At 37.2% G+C, this 20,341-nt stretch overlaps 1 protein-coding gene across 13 annotated transcripts in view; it reads left to right on the top strand.

Moving 5' to 3' along the window:
• CAMK2D (calcium/calmodulin dependent protein kinase II delta) overlaps positions 1-20,341 on the top strand; it is a 209,009-nt gene that overhangs the window by 5,820 nt on the left and 182,848 nt on the right. The window contains exon 1 of one of the 13 annotated variants that reach the window (XM_056356700.1): positions 8,750-8,780. The exons of 11 other annotated variants lie outside the window; for them this stretch is intronic. In XM_056356700.1, the coding sequence (XP_056212675.1) occupies positions 8,765-8,780 (16 nt within the window). In that variant the 5' untranslated portion in view covers positions 8,750-8,764. Of the gene's footprint in view, positions 1-8,749; positions 8,781-17,330; positions 17,398-20,341 lie in introns of those variants that run through there. One more of the 13 variants, XM_056356693.1, reaches the window with a different exon arrangement.

The raw sequence follows: 20,341 nt of genomic DNA, 5'->3' as shown, positions 1-20,341 counted from the left end.
CATGATCCCTAAAGCAATTTAAAATACATTAAGGAGATGAATGAAAAGTGAAGCATGTAGGCTAGTGTTTTTCAGTATGGTTTTTCGTGATGCAGAGATAAACATTTTTGTTGTGTCACTAGACCAACATTTCATTTAGTCAGGAATCCTGTGTCAGCACCAGGTATTTTACAAGAAAGCAAACTGTAACGTGGCTTCCTGTACTCCATAGGAGGAGAAAATCATTCTTCTTTATCTAGCTGAAGATTCTGATCTCTGGAGTACACATTTACCTGGGCAAGTTTATAACACAAATATCTTTAATGCTACTTATTGTTCTTACGAACACATGAAGTTACTCCCACACATAAAGTACTATCTTTAAGGACATTTAGTTGCCAGTAAAGCAGATTTTTGTCTTTGTGAGGACAAGAATTAAGCTTGGGATTTTAGTTATTTTTGTCATTATCTTACTCTAGTCTGTTTCTCAAGTTAATTACCTGTTGAAGCAGTGTGTTTGCCTTCTTCCATGTGTTAGGAATGTTTTAAAAAATGTTTTTCCATCCTGTGTAATATGACTTACCTGCTAACATGTGGTTGCTCTTTTTTAATGTTTATTGTTCGCTCTGTCCTTCAGTTTGGTCGTGGCATTCTTTTCATTTTGACACATTCTGTGATTTAACGTGGATAGGTTTGCATGCTGATGTGCAAGGATTTGTTTCAGTTGCAAATTACCATAATTGAGCAGTCTGCCGGTTCTATCTGTTAAAATTGAGTCCTTCAGAAAGCTTAGAGTAATAGAGAGCACTTGTAAGAGTGTTATTTAAAAAACAAAAAAAATAAAAATTTTTGGTTAGGTGTTCTGTTTTGAAGGTTTGGAGTTTTTGTTATGTTTTTGTTTTAGTGAAAATCTGAAGAACTTGAAAGTATTTGAAAATTATTTGCGATTATTTGGAATACCAGTGAGAATGAGGGCTTTGAAATTTATTGTGGTGAGTGTTTGTTGGTTATAACTTACTCTTAACAGCTTAAGCTAGATTTGAAATTCATTTTCCTGGCAGTTCATGGTTAAATTATCCATAGCGAGCATTATATGATTTTGATAATACCACTTCTGTTTTTCTTTGCAAAGGATTATTTTCTCTCTCCATTGTGACTGTTGTTGCTCTTACAGAAAGACATTCTGTTTATAGCTCATACACTGATGGGCCTTAAAACAGATTACATCCAAATTTGAAGGTGCGTGTATTGCTTTTGTAATCATTAAAGCTTGTCACTGGTGTTCTTACTGGGAGGTATGTACTAGAAAAAGTTAAAATTGTAACGCATGCTTTAATGTATTTCCACATGGAGGATGGGTGAAAAGAACTCTAGCGTACTCTGCTGCTGTTCTTGTAACACATGCTTCAGAGAAAGGGCTTTGGCATGTAGCTTCATAGTTTGAAGCCATACTCTAAAAACACTGCTTACAAGTTTTCCTGAAAGCTGGAATTTTGTGGAAGTGTAGCCATTGATTGCAATGGACATGTGACCCAAACCCAATATGTAAGATAACTCGGGGGAGACATGGAAAATTAAAAAGGTATTGGCATCATCTGTCATCTCAGTTTGACCAAGCTGAAGGCGGGGGTGGGGGAGTAACAGCTACATTAGAGATGTTTTTCTGTCCTAACTCCCAAGATTATTAAGTATGCCTAAAAGTACAGATCAGTTGAATGCACCTGTGCCTCTTGGGAGCTTCCAATTTTCTCTCATCATGTTTCACCACTACTTTGGCCTGGATCCCCTCTCCTTTCAGATCTCTTCTGCTGAAATGTTAACAACAAAGGGATTCTTGGGGACTGCCTTGGCTCTGACTTTCCTGCTGTTTTCTGTCAGAAGCTGCAAACTCTTTGGCACCGATGGGTGCTTCTGTTTTGTGTGTTTGCTTATGGCAAAGTGAAGACTTGACTGCACATCTGAACAGCTCCACTTTCAGAATTGCCTCTGTTGGGAGAGAGGGGAGCGCTAGACATGGGGGAAAGTATGAGTACTTTTACTCAGCTTGTGTGTCTGTGTTCTGACACTGAAATACGGATGTGTTCCCTGGTAACGTTTTACTGCTTAGGTCCAGATCATACTTGCAAATGAAAGCTTTTAGTCAAATACAAAAACAAGGAAATAAGCACAATGGTAAACACTTAACTTCTATTATAGATTGGTTCTGTCTTTTGCACGTAATACTGTACGTAGAAAACATTGGTTTGTGTCTACTGCAATCTGAAACCACAGGTCAGCTGAGGTATTTAAGCAACTTGCATCTGTCTGCATTGACAGCAAGGTAGAAATACACCTGTTCCTGAAAGAACTGAGACTGAGTTTCTGAGGGTTTGTTCTGCACCTAATTCTGAAGCCTCTCTTAAAACCTAAGTAAAACAGAAATGGTATTACGACATGAAAGTCCTAGCATATGCAGGTATATATTTGTCCAAATGCTAAAATTGTTTATTTACTTTCTCAGGTTATGGTTAGTGTATGTGAAGTCATCTCTGCTGCTTTTATTTATGCCTCTATGATTCCAGGGTCTGGGCTTGGGGTTTAGGGGGTGCTGGTGGATGGTTTTTTGGTGGTTTTGGTTGGGTTTTTTTGATGGGTGACCATTTTGACTATGGCTTGGAAGACAGGAGAGGGCTGTAGGTTTTTTTTCTTCCATTTAATCGTGAGGTGGCTGAACTGAGAGACTGAAATAAAAATTAGCTAAATATTTTGCTTTACAAATGTAAATACTGCTAAAATACTGCTTTTCATGTATCTGTCCTTCATTTGACCTCCTGAGAAATGTAGGCCAAGGTGTTTCATGTGTCAGGGTCCAGCTTCCTCCTTCACATATACATTTAGTGTGCATTTGTCAAATGGCTTGTAAGGGTATTGTGGGGATTTTAAAAAAATTATGTGGGAAACCTCCTTTGTTCGTTGGAAAAGATTAATAGGGAACAAAAACCTAGCTTAAAGGTGGTAGTTCCTTTTTTAATTCCGTATTAAAAACAGTTACACCTTGAATTTGAAGAAACATCTGCTGTGTTTTGCGGAGACACAGAAATGCAGTCTGTCTGTTTATTCCTTGAATATATTGAGCTCAGTGTACATTTTTGCATGTATGTTTGTACAAACTCGTCCTCTGTTTAATCCTAGTATGAGAAATGTCTTGTGTGTGATATCAGAGAACGGAGGATTTGTGTGACGTGGTTTTAGTATTTCCTTCCAGAGGAGATGATTGTGCTGTTATCCAGTGTTGTTTTCTAGGTTGTTGTCAGCTTGTTCTGAAATGTGTTGACTTCCGTTGTTTGAATTAGAAAACTCACTTTAAAGCTTTGCAGCCCTGCTAATTCCTGTTGCATTTGATGGGAAGCTGCTGGATATATTCTGCTGAACTGTGTTTACGTAATTTCTCTTGAATCTATTGCTTCTATAGATGCCCCTGCATAGAAGTATCAGCTATAGCCCAGAGCTCAAAAAAGCTGTGGAGGAAGGTCTTAAGCAAATTTGCAAATGTATCTTATCCTTGATTTAGTTTTTATTCTAATCCAGGGCCTCTTTAGTGGAAACTGAGAAGCATAAATTGTGCTACAGCATATTTTTTGGTTTGGTTTGTTGTTTTTTTTTTTGTAATTAGATTTTTAAGTCTAGGGAGTGATACTTAATATGCTGAGCAAGCTGTTACAGATGAGTGCATGCAACTGTTGGTTTAAGTTGATTGTATTGGTGGAAAGGAACTTTGGCCTACCTGGTGATTTGAGGTAGCTTCTATTCCGTGTATTCCTGACCTTTTGTAAGTAGCAAGTATTTCACAGGAAACCGTGAGACTAGAACATGCAGACAGTGTAAAAAACAAACCAACCCCAAAACCTCTCAAAAGTAACAAAGAATAATTTATTTAATAATGGAAATGGGATGCTATGGATACTTGCTGGTCAAGATGAAACATTTCATCTTGTGATGGAAGGCATTTTATTTTTTTTCTTGCCACTAACCAAGAATTTATACACTGCTACAACAAGTTAACATCCAGGTGATGCTTTCCAAGAGAACTGTCTGGCATCCATAAAAACAGAATTTATGTTTTGGCAGTCACTTTCACCTTGAATGTAGAGTGTTCTTGTTGAAAAAGCTCATGACTGGTCATGTGTTTTCTTTTGCTCAGTTACAGCCAAATCAGTCAATTGGTTTGTCAGTTGGACAGCCTCTTCCCCCATCCTAAAAGTGTTGTCTAAGGAGTTGATTCTTTTTATTGTGCATCTATTTTTACTTTGCCAACATACACTTGGCAGTGCTGTGGGAAGCATGGCTGTGGTTACGTTCCACTAGATGTAGAACTTTACCTAAACCCGTCTTTAGCCAGAAGTTATGATGTGCAGAATTAAAAAAATTCAGAATCTGATCTATAAGAAAAAAAAAAAAAGAACTGAATGTTAGCTGAATTGAGTGAGTATGTGCATGAATTTTGACAGGTGTAAGGTATATTGAAGAATATATCAAACCCTGATGTTAAAGTTAGTTCCCGGTTGTTACATATATAGTCTGCAGGCAAGTATACAGCTTTTCTGAACTCCTTGTCCAACCCTGTGGCCTCAAGCTGGCAGCTCTCCTTATCTGTGAAACTGGTAATTAATTTGTACAGCATGATGGGCAATGCACTGGGTCACATGGCAGAAAGCTGCCTTCTACCTGCTGTCCGTTCCCTGTGCTACAATGAACAGTGTACATTGCCCAACAAGGAAGATTAGCAAGCCTCCGTGTAAGTGCGAAGTATAATATACCTCTGTTGTAAAATTTCATCATCTCAGGATGTGAGAGGAAGAGAAACATAAACTTAGAGCATTGAAGCTCATATTTGTGGCAAGCAATCTATTGCATGTGTTTTCAGAACTTTGTTCCTGATATGATTGTATTCAAGAACTGCTTGCTTATAAATTTTCCGCAATGTGAATGCAAGTGTTGCAGCAGCAACAGTCACGTTGCATATTCATGTTGCTGCATGAACAGATGGGGTTCCTACATAATGTCCATATTTGACAATCTGATGGGATTTGCCAAGCGTAAGCTTTCATTTAAATTTTAACCTCTTGGAGAGATAGGTTTGTGATTTAATTAGTCAAGGCAGGCCTTGAAGTTACTTGTATTGCATAGCAGATTTCAAGCTAGTGCTTAGGTATGATTTTGGTTTGGGAGACTTGTATGAATGGTTTTAATAGGCTATTGGTCATTGGAAGAAATAGCCACAAAATTCAGAGATTTATCTTGAAACCTTATTCATTTGGCAGATTTTATTCAAATTTTTCATCAGGAAGTGCAGATGTGTATTCAGTTACAATATCATGTAACATGGACAGAGCTGTGTTGCTGTGGTACTGCCTTGCAGGGAGGTTTTTTTGTGCTGTAGGATAGATGACCTTTGGTTTCCCTTGGAACAGCTCCAGGTGCCGCTGAACTTTGGTTATTAAAACGCACTCAAAGACTTGTTTTCCACCTTTTTTTATAGAAAGATGTCACAAGTGTGAAGTGTCTCCACAACACCAGTAAATTCCAGTACAGAAAGCACCCTTCAAAAAATACATTTTTTGGTTGTTTATGAAACACTGTAGCTGTGAAAAGATAAAGCTTACTGTGGTGCTTTTTATACTGTGTATACTGCTTTTAAAATTAAAGAAATGAAACCTGGGTGTAAGATAGATTACTTAATATTTGCTTTCTTCATGCAGCATGGACAGCTATGAGATTGTGGTTAGCATTGCACTGATACAGGCTCATGGGACTAAATGCCTTGCTCATTGTGGCATAAACCCCCTTCTTTCTCAGGGCTTTTTGGTGTCACCACCCCAAAAGGTGGAGGGAGGGTAAGAAAAAGGTTTCTTTCAAATTTCTGCATCTTTCCATGGTACTCTTGCTGATATTCATAATTTATACTTAGTAAATTTTAGCATGTTAAAAACATTGTAGTTGCTTACTCTTTCAAGTAAAGCCTCCCAGTAGTATTTGAATGCTGGAGAAGCCTAAGATATATAAGCTTATGTGTACTGCTGCTGGATGGAAGAGCTTCTGAAACCCAGTAATGTTTCTTCTATACCTGTAGCACTTTATGGTCTTTCATAGCTGTTGCATTTTGGGGGGGGAAGGAAGGAAGAAAAGGCCGCTGGTGTCTGCGTTCTGTGTGTGTGTGCATGTGCACACGTTACAGAAAGAAAACGATCCAGCAGAGCTTGGCAGAGCTCATGCGTACCCAGCCAGCTTGTTTGCTGTAGGAAAATATTTCATGCTAAAAGACCTATTAACTAAATTAATTTTACTTGTAATGATGGCAAGAATTGGTGTCATTAAATTTTTGTTTATTTGTGGTTAACATGATTTATCTACCTAAATTAATAAATTGCTTTCAATGCCATGTTAATCAAAACATGTAATGAGATTAATTTTCCCAGAGTGGAAGCTGCTTATGTGTGGTCTGTGCCCCCTTCTAGGAGAGGTGTTTTAATATTACAGATGTTTTGGGGACCAGATCAACGATGTGGCTAGCATTGCATACTAATGGTGGTAAGATCAGCATATCTCAGAGGTGCGTTCAGGAAACCTGAAGTAAGCGGATAAGGACTCACGAATTAGGTGTATGTCAAATCTATAATAGGTGGAGATTTTTAAAGTCTCAAAATCATGAGGTTTAATATTCCATCCTTATTTTTCAAATTAGTTTTATTTTGGTCACAGGACATTCTTATAGCCATGTAAATCTCACTAAGTTGTTACATCTAAACAAAGTTCATGCTCCTTAAAGTATCAAATACTTGGAAAAACATTTTGTTTGCCCTCTAAATAGGACTCATTGCCCTCCATCCCCTTTAAATAGGATTGATTCTCTTCTGTTCACAACTGTCTTCTTGCTTGGGTAGTTTTGAATGGTAGGGATGGGTCATTTACCAATACTCAAAAAGGAAAGTCAAGTTTAGAGTTAGATTATTTTTCGTCTGTTCGTGGTTCAGAACAGACAGATTCAGACTGACACATTTGGTCTAGCTAAAACTGACGCCTTCCACTGTCAAATCACATTTATCCACTGTGAGACTTATACAGGGTAAGAGAACGTTTGAGCATCTATCACCTGGCGTTGGCCTTAGGAGAAAAATGGAAAATAAAGTTTAAGTGTATCCATGGTGAAGTTTGTTTACCTTGTAGAAGGACTCATCTCGTTCAGTAATCAAGCTCTATCTTTAACTGGGGAGGTGAGTGGCTTAATTACTTTTGGTTTACTGAAAAAATAATTTAGTACTGCACTGTTCTACTTTGAAGATTTTTCTGATTTACAGCCCAGATTTATTCATAGACAGTGTTGTTGACTGTGCCTAGGTTGTCCTTCAGAGAATTCTTCATCTTTCATCAGTGTATTTATCAAGGACAATCTTGTCTCCATTATTTTTTTTAACAGCCATCTTCCGTTAGCTTCCTCCTGTATGACAGACTTGCCATTATTTTGGTATTCTTCCTTAAGTATGTTCTAAGCTAATATATATATATATTTACACACACATAGATGTGTGTGTATATATATATATATATATATATGGATGTTTGGAATGGGGTATTGGAATTAACAGGAAAATAAAATTAAGTGGGGTCTCATGAGTCACTTTAGTAATCTGCTTGTGTCTGCATGGGAGGATCTTGTCTGGTAAATTCCAGTGTTTGTTTACAGATTCATTTGACTGATTCTGAGACTGATACTGAAGGAACTTTAGTAATTTCACTTCAGCTTTCCCTTTCATGACTACTTTTCTTGTCACCCCCTTTACCAGATTCCTACCAATTTCAAAGTGAGTTTGGTAGTCTCCATTTTTACTAATCCCCAGGCATTGCATTTTCATATATTATACATTTTAAACAGGCAAACCTTGCAGGAGGCATCAATGCCTGCCTGGAAAAATTCCCCAGACCGATATTTTAGAGGACTTACTGTACCCAACCAGTAACTGATGTGCACAGATGTAGGTGGATGCTTTTTTTTTTTTTTTCCCTTCCCCCTTTTGTTTTGTGTTTGTTTTGGTTTTTTTGGTACAGATTTTCTCAAGGTCACACATACTTGAGACCAAAGTCAAAACCCAGTTCTTTCCATCACAGGTGTGGTGTTCAGTTTCTAACATGGTAGCTTTCTACAGCTGCCATTACTCTTGCCTTTGTGCAGGGTTGGGTGGAAACTGCTGTGAAAATAGCTCCATGAAATTAAGCTAAATTAGGAATAGTTTCTGTTGAGTGTTGACTTTTGTTTCTGCAACCACAGATGCTCATCTATTCAACGAAATGGCTAAAGAAAATTAAAACTGCAAATTTACTTAGAGCAGCTTGGTTCATTGTTTTAAAGAAAAGTTGTATTGATTCACATGCTAAATAAACTGAAACTTTCGAAACTGTGGTTGACTGGTTCACTCAATACAATATAGTGTGTACAAGTACCTAACTAGCTCAGTATGGATGTTGAGGGTTTCTGAGTGCATTGCATGGCCATATTTATTTATTTATTTATTTATTTGAGGTCCCTTCCCTTAGTATTTCTTAAACTCTTAATTTATAGGCAACTGGTGTTTCATAAAGCAATGACAGTGGACAGCAGAAACTTCCTGAACAGGGAAGATGTATGAGCTTCTCGTTACATGAATTGAGCTGTATGTAGTTCCCTTGGCTGGTTTGTATTCATAGCATGTGAGGAAATTCTGGCAGTTACCAATGAGTATGTTAGTCTGAGGGGTTGTGTAAGAGGCCTTGGATGCTGCTTTTCTCTGGTGAGCATGCTGGTGCTCTGTGGCACTGCCTGCTGGAGCTTTCCTTGGGAGAAGGACTGGTAGAGACTGTGGTGAGTGAGTTGCTTTGCTTCCCTGAGCTTTTCATGGAGGCTGGGTACTTGATGCCCATTCCAGTTTCATCATAAAGTGCATCTAGAGTTTCTGGAAGTAAGGGCTAAGTAAGTGGGCTTAAGATCTTGAACTTGCTGAATATGTCTTTTTTGACCAGAAAAGTTCATTAAAATTATATATATATTCAAGTCTGTACAATCTGATCTTGAAAATGAGGTGATTTTGCATAATTCAGCAGTGGAGGTGTATTTAGCAATACAGGTAGATGTGATACCTAACATACGAATTTTGCTAACATGTGTGAGCATTCATGGCATCAGTACCTGGGTTTGCATCTGTCACATCTACTTTCCTACACAGAAAATAGTAATTTTTATTAAATACTATATGAAATAGGTTTTTCAAACAAAAACATTTATTATTAGAACCAGAAAGCTTCACATAAAGCTGTGCTGTTTGGCATATTTATTTTTTGTTGTTGTTAAAAAGAAAGTAGTGTTTTTATTAATGTGGGAGGTATGTATTTAAATGAATGCAGTGTTAAGCTTCCTTGCTTTTGTAAATACTTAGATGGATTGAACTTTCTAAAGAAGTGTGTCCCTTGATGTTTGTTACTTAGTAAATCTTAATAATGATCAATCAAAAAATATGCTAGACAGATTAAAAACAGAAACAACAAATAAAACTATGATTTTTACTGAAGTGTTTTGGTAATTCGTTGAGAATCTCCCTGCCCTGTCCTGGATCCTTCTCATTTAGGAGGAGAAGGGGAAGGAGATCTCTACAAAAAGAGTAAAGCTGCCTTGTAAGGACATTTTACAAGCTGCAAGACATGTTCTACAGAAAAGGGAGGGGAGAGCTGGGAATAATAGCTTGTTTCCAGTATTGAAATACAAACAAGAGGTATGAAACTAATCTGGTAATTCAGAACTAGCATTGGCTCCTTTAGCAAACAATAAAATTCTGCAGACATACCAGCTAATACTATCAGACTTCAACAGCAAAAGTCAACTGAATCAGATGCATATTCTTTGTCTCTTAAATATTCAGACCATGTAAATTCTATATAGAAAATAGGATTATGGAAATGCAAACAGAGCTATATACCTAATGCTGCAATTGCATTCCTTGCAAAAATCTTAGTAACATATTAAAGCTCAGATATCTGCAGTTGGCCCACCTGAATCTGTATTCTGCAGTACAGAGTTAAGGAATAATCTCAGCTGTGATTGGAAAAATTTTTTTTTCTTTTTAATTATATTACATAAATGTATTTTCAGCCCGAGAATGACATATAAAACACCTATCTGAATTAAAATTTCTCTAAAATAAGAGGTAAAAAACCCAACAACTGTTTTATTAAGCAGAGATTGTCAACTTGTTTGGGAATTTTACTACTAGTTTTACACAGAAGGTTTTTATGACATCATGATATGTAGCTATATAGAACTACTCACATAAGTTTTGGGTATTTGCAGACTAAATCTGCTTCTGGAATTGCATGCTGGGATGCACAGAATGCAAGCATCTGCATTTGTTTTTTATGCCTTTGAAGGATTCCGCTGCCCCTCTGTTCTTAGTATGCTGATCATTTCTTTGCTAAGAAAAGAGCATATGAGGGAACCGTCAAAGAAATTGTGCATATAGACTTGTTCTGAGAACCTTAGATAATGTTTAAGCTAATGTGCTATATTTTGCAACTGGGGCAGACTTCAACTGCAGTCAGGAAATTCCACTCACGGGCAATAATTTTCTTCATCTGCTGGAACCTGATCATGTTTAGTCTAGTACCTGTATCCTTAGCAACTTCTGGGGAGATACGAGCAGGGTACAGATAGTTTCATAGTCTGTGCTATTCATATATCCTTTCCATGCACACTTACTCCCATTTTGTTAAGGTATTAAATAGCTCCTGGTTTGAGAACCGTTGTTCCCCAGTGCAGTGCTTGAGAAGGTTTATAATATAGGGTGGTTTTGTTTTGGTGGATTTTTTGTTTGGTGGTTGGTTGTGGTGGTTTTTTTAATTGGAATTGTTACATGCCATCTCTATGAGGTGGAGCCCTTACAAACTCTTGACAAGGTAATGTGATTATTTTAAACGCTGTGTTTTTCATATTGTTTCTTTTGCTTGAAATGTGCTTGTTTTCCTTTCCTGTGTAATGTGAATAGTCAATGGAACAAAAGTACTTGCAGTTAAAATGTTAGAAAAGCCTCTTTCTAAATGCATGCTTGTTTGAATTGAATGTGCTTAGGTTTTGGATGTATTTCAATTCTGGCATACATGCTGACCAAAATAATTTCATGTACAGCATTTAAGCACCTTAAATGTGCAGTTAGTACCATTGCAAACTGTACTCTTTTACCAGAACTCTTCTTGAAACTACAGAAACTTCCTGAGCTCAGATTTGCTCTGGTTTTGAAGGTTGCTTTTCTCTCATGGTAGCGTCTACCCATTCCTACTAGAAATCCTTGCTAGTTTAGTTTTAGTTCAGCTTTCTGAATTTCAATTTTAACCTTTCAATAATAAAATAAAAATAGTATGTGCGGTGCCAGCTGGCATCTCTTGATGTACCAGGGCCTCTCCTGTTTATGTTGTGTGAGTGTGGAGTACCTGCCAGATAGAGGAGAAGATGTTCCAAAGAAAAGGCAGGCACTGGCCAAGAGAGAAAACTTCATGGTTATTTTAAAGGATTAAAAATCTGGAGGTGAAAAAAAAGCTGATTATCTGATATGGTAAGTGTGATGTTCAAATAACTTGTTTTTTTTCATTGGTAGCTTTTGCCCTTTAAAGAACTGAAAATACTATCCTGACATCCCATTATCCTGCCGTTCTAGCATAAGAGCTAAAGAAAAATGCATGAAGAAAAATCTGCTGCTAATAGAGTATTCAGTAAGAAACTACTAAAGGTTTATCTTGAATGATCTCACATCAAAATACCAGCAGAATAAGACTGCAGTATAGCTACTTTTATTTGTACACTTATAGTGATAAGTTTACCACACTAGCGTGGGAAGATTCTTCCTATTTTCATGAGACTTTCTATGAAACAGCTGAATAAAATGGTCTGCTACTACTTCAGCCTGATTCTCATTAAATAAATTGATACTCTGTGGTGAATTGTTGAGTGACAAGCATTGCAAATGCACTTGAAGTTTTTCTTAATGACTAAGCTTTCTTGCATAATAAAAAAATGAAAGGCTGTGCAGAAGTGAGCGATGTTGTCAAACCTGTCATCAAGTTCTCAGAGTTGGTTTGAGTACTTGTAATGTTCTTCCTTTAATTGATTTGGAAATTTGCGAAGGTTGATTATTAAAGGAGAAAAGCAATTTTTAAAGATGGTGGAAAAATGTTATCTTCATAGTTAACTGTGCAAAGGCCTAGATAGTTAAGTTATGGGTTTATTGCCCGCTTACAGCATTAGGTTGAAACATAAACCTTTTTTGATTCTTTTTTTGGGTAGGACTAAATAACTTTATTGAAGAATCTACAGTTCTTTTGAGGGTGTCTGGAGGTAGAAATCAAAAAGAAAAAAATCAAGAAGTCTTCGATTCATTTGTTCAGTGTGACTCTGGTCATTATCTGAATGTCACTGCTTTTCTTATTATCAACAAAAGGACAAAACCCACCCCACTAATAAGGAAGTCTAAAATGGAGACTTGTAGCTTGTAGTGTTTTGACAAATGGCAAACAGCAATCATTGCAGCAGTTTTTGACAACAAAGCTAGAAACTTTCAGAAAGTATAGTTTCCTTGAAATCTTATATCTTCCTCTACTGCAGAGGTGGTAGTTAGAAAGCTAAAGTGTGCAACAGCTTTAAGAGGAGTAAGAACTTCTTTTAATATCCTAATAATTATCTCTGGCAAAAACGTGATGCTCTGGGAGCACAGCAAGGTGGAGATCTGAGAAGAATCCATGATGAACTCTTCTTTATCTGATCTTTGCATTATAAGCTTCAGCATAATCCCCCCATGTCTGTCAGAGCCGAAGGGCAGGGCAGCGTAGTTGTTTCCTGTGGGGACAGCTTTTTGCTGCAGTTATCACCACTGGCATGAGCAACACTTGGGGCTGTGTTTCTGTTGTATTCTTGTGGTGGCTGTGTTTGATGTAAGCATAATGATACATAATTCCTCCTCTGAGCTGCGATTTTGTGATTCGTTTTCTCAGCAGAATTAACTTTAAAGAATAACCTGTGAAACTGTTGGATTTGTACAATTGCACAGTGCCAAGGACAGATGGGGAGGCAATGCTATTAAAATGGCAGATGGCTCTCTTTTACCCTCTGCCAAAGAAATTACAGTAAAAGACCAAGTATTTAACTTTTGATTTCAGATGTTTCTTTTTGGAAATAGCATATTATATTTTTCAGTGTTGTGTACTTCTCCAGTGATTCCCCTTGAATATCACGAACCAGAGGATTGCCGTTGGGGAGACACTGAAAATCCATGGTATAGAAGGCTGATTTCAGAATTGTCTTTTGTCTTTGTGTTTATAACACTGCATCCTGTGTCAAACCAAGCATAGGATTTTGAGTGTGATCCCTTCACCAGCTTCAGCTGAATCCAAGGAGAGTTTATATTGGTCAGCACATGTGGGTGAACTCTGTACTGTAAAGCTGACAGGCAACAGTCTGTAAAATTGTCATTTCCATTCCTTTCTAAAAACATGTATATAGCTCTTTAACAATTATTTGTAGGTTATTCAGATTTGGAATGGTGTCACACAGCAAGTGACCACTAGAAGTAGTCTGTCTGTGTTTTTAGCCCATTAACACTGGAGCTGACAGGGAAATTGCAAATGTCACAAACATTTTATATATGTGTAGCATTGCCGCCACTCATCCAGACAGTGTAGAGCCAAATAAATGTAACTTTAACAGTTCTGATTAGTGTAGCATATTTGCTGATTCTAGTAATTGGACTATGGAAAGAACTTTCAGATAGTCTGTTTGAAACTCCTTTTCATTCTCCTTTATGCCCAGTGCTAAGTACTGTTTGTCTTGTTGCTCCTTCTCTAATAAATATGGAAGGTTTCTGTATGTCTAACATATAGACTATGAGAACAGTTTTTATCTGCCTTGAAGACTGAATAATCCATGGGACTAAACATACCTTAAGTCTGCTTGTGTTTACATACTCTGCTAAATCATCATTTCAAGTCCTTTTCAAACCCTGAACAGTGATTATCTTGGTTCATTCAGTGATTTTGTAGTTCTAATAAAAACAAATGTGTATTAGTAGCACAGGTAATTAGTGTATGTGATAGATTGGCAGATAATGCCAGTTGGTAGTTTGGTTAATTTGAAATGTGACCTTTTATATATTGATGTATCTCTACGACATATGGAACAATAACCAGGGTAATTTAGACTTGATGGATATTATTTATGTTTACTATAAAAATCAAGAGGCAAAGAAAGCTGGCGTGCAATTTATAAGGATCTCAACTATTTTTTTTTTATAACAGTACTGAAAATCTTATTAGAATGTGGCCCTTAATTAAAAAGCCATGTGGCAGGTTTGCTGTTGAGAGGAAGGAAGAGAAATGAGATTTCTGTCCTTGGATGTTCTCATAGGTGAGTTGTCCTTTCTGCATGCTGCTGTGTGAACTATTTGTGCAAGCTGTAAACCCATTACTGATTTTATGAAATAATTTTCCTGTTAAACTCTTATGTCTCTTTCTTGCCTTTCCTTTTGGGACTTAGGGGGAAATTCTTTGCAGGTATCGCTGGGAAGCAGACGGAGAGATTTTAAAAGTTTTGTAGTGTTTAACAAAATAGTATGCAGCATACGTGTGTTTGGCACCTTGCTTGTACTCTGCCTGCCTATTGTAACTCTACAACTTCAGGTGTAATCATGTTAAGGGTCTTCTACAGTGATATGATTAGTAGTATTTTCTCTTGGCTGCTGATATGGCACAAACATGACAGGAGTCCCTATAAGCTTAACTTACAAACACAGTTATATAAAATCCATCAAAAACGTGAAAGGGATGAGTTGTAGTACAGAATGTCTTTTCTGGACGAGCATCTCTGAGTTTTTAACAACATACAGAAGGGAAATGTAGGCTTCTGTCTTACTCCAAGATGTTTCAAAACCAAGTGAATAGAAAGTCTTTCTGCCTTCAGAAAGGAACTAATTCTGGTGTCCATATAACACTGTGTTAACCTGTGTTACAGCTTGGTCTTTTATTTTCATAGGCCAGAATAAAACATTCTTTAAATGGAATTATTTTTAGACCATTAGTTGACTAAAAGTAGCCTGGAGTAATACTCAAAGTTTTAAGACTAAGTGGATGAAATTATTTGGTCAATACTAAGAACTGTGAAAAACTGAGTAATTGATGTTGAAAATACTATTCTTTCACTTGGGGGTGGGTGGGTAATGGTAATGAAAGGTGAAAGGCTGTTTTGCTCTTTGTCCTAATCTTGAGTTGGCTTTTTGCGGTCATATGATCTAACGGCAATTACTGTTAGATCATATGACCGTACAAAATCTGCAGTGTTCTTTGAACAATGTAATTTCTGACAGAATTTTTCTTGAGGGTTAGGAAATAACGTGCATCTTAACTGCTGCAAAGTACTTGTTCGAGCAATGAGCTCCTTCAGCCTTGGATGATGTATTCCTGTTTGCAGTGAGATTTGTGATGCAATTACTGTTCGTGAAGAAGGTGTCATGCAGAGAAGATTACCAAATTGAGCTCCTTTTAATGAAAGTCCGATACAGGATGCTTGCTGTGGTTCCTCGTTTTCAAAAGTACTGCTGTAGAGGTGCCACAGGTTTTGCATGAAACATACATCTTGTAACGCTTGTTCACCTTTCTCAATGTCTTTGTGTGATCCTGAAAGGGATTATCACTGTCTGATAAGCTCCTTAGTTGCTCTGCACAGGCCTTTTACTTCACAACCATTCCCTCAAGATATTTATAGGTACAGCATTAACAACATACGCCCTCTTAGAGGGCTGAAATGGATATTTTATATAGGCTTTTACAGGCTCATTTGCCTGCTAAGGAAATTCAGCTATTTGTTTCTTGTAAGTGATGGCCCTGCTAGGTTTTTTCACCCCTATTCCTACATTTCTATGTTCTATATGAGACAGTGGTGGTTTGTGAACATAAAGAAAATGCAGCAAGAGAAAAGAGTAAACAGAGGGGGCGAGGGTGGAACAGGAGTGTGGGGTTTTTTTCTTGTGATGTTGGAAAGCTGTGAAAGCAAATTAGTCACTGTTTCAGTTGTGCTTTGCCATAACACTACAGAACCAGCCTTCAACAGATAGCAAACATCCTTGTGCTGCACAGAATTACTCACAAGAACACTTTCATTCTAGGAGGCAGATTGTTACATGGAAAGGATTTTTTTTTATTGCTATAGTTACCTGGTGTATGTTTATATATACCATCTCTTCACAAGAAACTTTTTGAAAAGGTGACTGCAGTCGTGTCAATGATGCTCTTTGGATGGACAGTAGAAAGCACATGTAAAAGATAGGAACAACAATCTCTGAAAAAGCTACTTAACTGAAAAGCAGAAATTATCACTTCAGTTTTCATTGAGAAGTCTTTCACATAGCTTAAGGTCATTTTCACATTAAATATTCAGGCTACTGTTCCTTCCATACTTAAGTGTGCCTGTAAGCTATCATTAGTTACTACATAGATGTACAAATCTTCTGAGGAATTTCTTCAGCTATTATTTCTGTGTATAAACTGTTCTTATATAAATTACTAAGCTGTTAATATTAGGTTATTTTAAAGAAGTCTATCTTAGTTGCTCTTACCTTTCTGGCAAAAGCAGGAAAGGCATCTTGTCATTTTGCTGAAAGCAAACGTCATTGCTGTTTAATTTGTTCTAAAAGTAGTAACGTAAGAAAGGCTTCAGTGATGCCACCTAGTAAATAATTTCATGTGATTTTGGACTTCCCCTTATGCAGGCTCTTTATGAAGCTTTTCACTGTTAACTGAGACAAGGCAGCTTCTTTATTTCTCTTAGAAAGACAGAGCATCACAGGGTAATAAAGTAATTTCAAAGAATGACTAAGGAGTATGGATAAAATAATTTTGTGCTTTTTATACTTGTAACTGAAGCTACATATCTGGATGAGTACCTTAACTTCATAAATTTTGACATGGATAAGACAGAAAAGATTATTTTGGGAAAATGAGGTGAAGTAAAACCTTTCTCTCAACTTGTTGAGAGGTAAAGAGATCATAAACTTCTGGAAGTTTCAGAAGTGCAAAGAAATGTGCTGAGCAAGCTCTCCTGAGTTGGAAGAGGAAGAGGGGGGTTCCCCTTTATTGGAGGGGGGGAAAACCAAAACCAAAACCAACAACAACAAAAAAAAACACAAACCAAAACCAGTTCCTCTAGAGGAAAATGGAAAATTGAGAAACTTCCTCAAGAAATTTTGATATCTTTTGCCAAACTTGTGAACCAAAATCTCGCTGAACTACTCATGGAGGAAAGTGAATGGGAAACCCTGTAGTTCTCACGTATCATGGAGGAACTGAATATACTCCTGGAGAGCAACAGCCTTCATTTCTGTCCAGGTAGAACAAATTCTTGATTCCTTTTAAACTTAGAGGTGAAGCTGCTATATTTTTGGATTAATATTCTTCTGGATATTAAAGAAGAAATGTTACTTAGCCTGAAGGAACTGAGTAATATTTCTGCCTAGCCTGTCCTTTACTCAAAGCTAAGCAATTGCCTTCTGACCCCCCCTGCCCCTTGGGAAAGGTTAGGTTTATAGGTCATAAAGAAGCCCCAGCAAAATATAAAACAGACTTCCTGAGCAGAGTATCTCATTCTTCAATATTTATGTTGAAAGGAATGTATATACTTTTAAATTCTAAGTATTGAACTATGTGATTCTAATATCCAGTGGTTGAAAATGGCCAGTGTATTCACTATAGCTAAATGATTGATTTAACTTTGTAGGCTTTTTTTTTTTTTTCCAGTTTCTCTACTAGAGGCCTTTTTTCTTAATTTGAATAAATCAAATTTACACCTTTGACATTTTTATCCTGCTACAACCACATCCATTCAGTACTAGCAACTACTTCAGGTTGAATGGCAAGATGATATCCTTACTGAAAAAGGACATAAGAAGTCTCTCCAGCTCCCCAAAAGCTTGGTCAAATGCAGGCAACATTATCCAGATACTCATGATAGTTCATGATTTAAAAAGTAATAATTATTGCTTAGAGGTGGGTTGTTTTTTGTTGTGTCCTCCCCCCTTCTGGGTATGATCATAATGTGATTTTTCAACAGAGCTACCATAACAGGTCTTCTAGACTTAATGAAGATGCTTCTCAACATGTTCACTCTACTGGCTGTTTACTGATGTGCTAATCTCTAGATTATCTGAAGGGCAAAACAATTTTGATGCTGAGTGAACAGGAGTTGGGCAAACTTTTCTGAGCAAGGGTTAACTTGTTCTTTAAAAGACTTCTTGCTGGCGGCTCCTGGAACAGTTTTTGAGTGTATGTCCTCCATGTTTCAACCTGGTCTGAATCCTTGGGTGACATCCCAGTCCTTTTGATAGTTGTCTTCATTGAGTCCAGTTTTTAAATACTTGCTTTTGACAGGATTTTTTTTCCTGGTGTGTTTTTGTTGGATTTTCATTATTTTCTTTTGCTCTTGGGTTGATGTGCTGTGTAGTAGTAAGCACAGCCAGTCCTTTCAGGTTCTGTTGTTGCATGTTTTTTTCTTCACTGTTGTCTTCAACATCCTTTTAAGATTTTGCAATGAAAACTTTTCTGTATATCACTCAGTAGAAGATGACTGTAAGACACCCTTCTTCCTTTCTGTGTCTTAGATTATATTCCCTAACCCCCCTTCTCTCTCTCTCTCTCTCTCTCTCCCATGCTTCCCCCTCCCTGCCCCCCCCCCCCCCCCCCCAGCTCTTCCAGATGGAGATAGGAAGACATCTGTCAGCTTTAATGGGATATCAGAAGGGGTTTTGAAAGCCTGTGGAGTATCATTTCCAAAAACTGGAGTAGCTGATAAAGCCTTTGTACCAGGGAATTGTCAGAGAGATCTGGGGCTGGTAAGGCCACAGTTAGACTAGCCCAGAGCTCTCAAAACCAAATGTAGCCACTTTGTGAACATGCTTTTGAGAGCACTCTGATGTGCTAAAGCCTTAGGTCGCGAATAATTAGATGGTAGATAGAAAGTTTTAAAATGCATGGATGTGCAGTATTTAATTGTCATCAGAATACACATTTTATTTTTATCTGTTAAAATTCAGATTTGTATTTCTTATTTTTAGAACGTTAGAAAAGAAATAGAGTAAAATCTCTTCAGCGTTATTGATGAATGAAAAATTTTGTTCAGTCTGGGATCCCTCCTTCTGCATCTCATTAAACCTTTTGAACTGTCTAACTTGATCTATAAGCAGAAATATTGACACATGACCCTTAACTGCAGATATGTTAAATTGAGATATGAGTGGGCAATTAAAAATGTATCTTTAAATAGTAGTGCTATCTATACAGTATCCAGCCCATTAGGCAAAGTGTCAGACTGTAGCCTGGAATTCTCTTTGCTGAGGGAACTTGGAAATTAAAGTTACTGAAGTAGTTTAATAGTGAAGAAGAAAAAAGTGGGGATAAGAAGGATGGAAGATGGGGTATGAAAAAAGGTAAGCATGTTTAAATTTCACATTTATTGAAGTAATTTAGAAGTGAAAGGCTGAACTTAGAAACTTTTTTGAGAGATGGTTGATACTATCTCACATTATTACACTCTGAAAAAATACTTTAGGGGAGAATTTTCATTAATTTTACACAGATTTAGCCATGGAACAGTGACTTTAGAGTACTGTCACATGCTGCACCTGATTTGTAGCTTCAGTGTCCTGTACGCTGAATTCTGTAGCCCTTCGAGGATGTTTGATGACACTGGATAACTTAGCTAAGTGATCCAGTTGTATTCCATGCAGTGCTATAATGGTTCAGAAAGACAGTGTGGAAATTAGAAGGTGTTGGAGGATATTAGTACCTGAAGAGCTACGTAGGATCTGGTGAAATCAGAAGTATTCAGGATGAGACTGTATTGGCTGTATAACTGCAAGCTGTTTTTTCTTGTTAGGTGCAGAAGCTTGATTTGGTTAATTCTGTGGAGCTTAGTTTTTTTTTCTAGTGGGATGCCTAATTAAAAAAAAAAACTTAGTCTTAACCTGCATTTTAAAATGTTGCTCTAATTCATTGCAATCTTGTATGAAAATTGTGAGAAAATGTGATGATGGGCTCTTGGACTGGTGTGTGTTTACTGAGAAGTTGGTACAGTGTGTTCCTATTAAAACAAACAAACCTTAGTTCCTACTTTGCTTCCCTAAGCTATACTAATGTGTTAAATATAGTGATGGCTCTTCTCCCTGTGTAGTTTAACAGAGTAAAAATAAAGCTCATAAAGCTGTCACTCATTGCTGGCACTCATGCACACGCTAACATAAGGCAGTCCTAGCTATGGTGGTGGTGGGCAAAGTGATTT

Source organism: Falco biarmicus, chromosome 1, assembly GCF_023638135.1.
Source record: "Falco biarmicus isolate bFalBia1 chromosome 1, bFalBia1.pri, whole genome shotgun sequence".
In the NCBI taxonomy this organism is placed as follows: Eukaryota; Metazoa; Chordata; class Aves; order Falconiformes; family Falconidae; genus Falco; species Falco biarmicus.
This window is presented reverse-complemented; position numbering and strand designations above follow the sequence as displayed.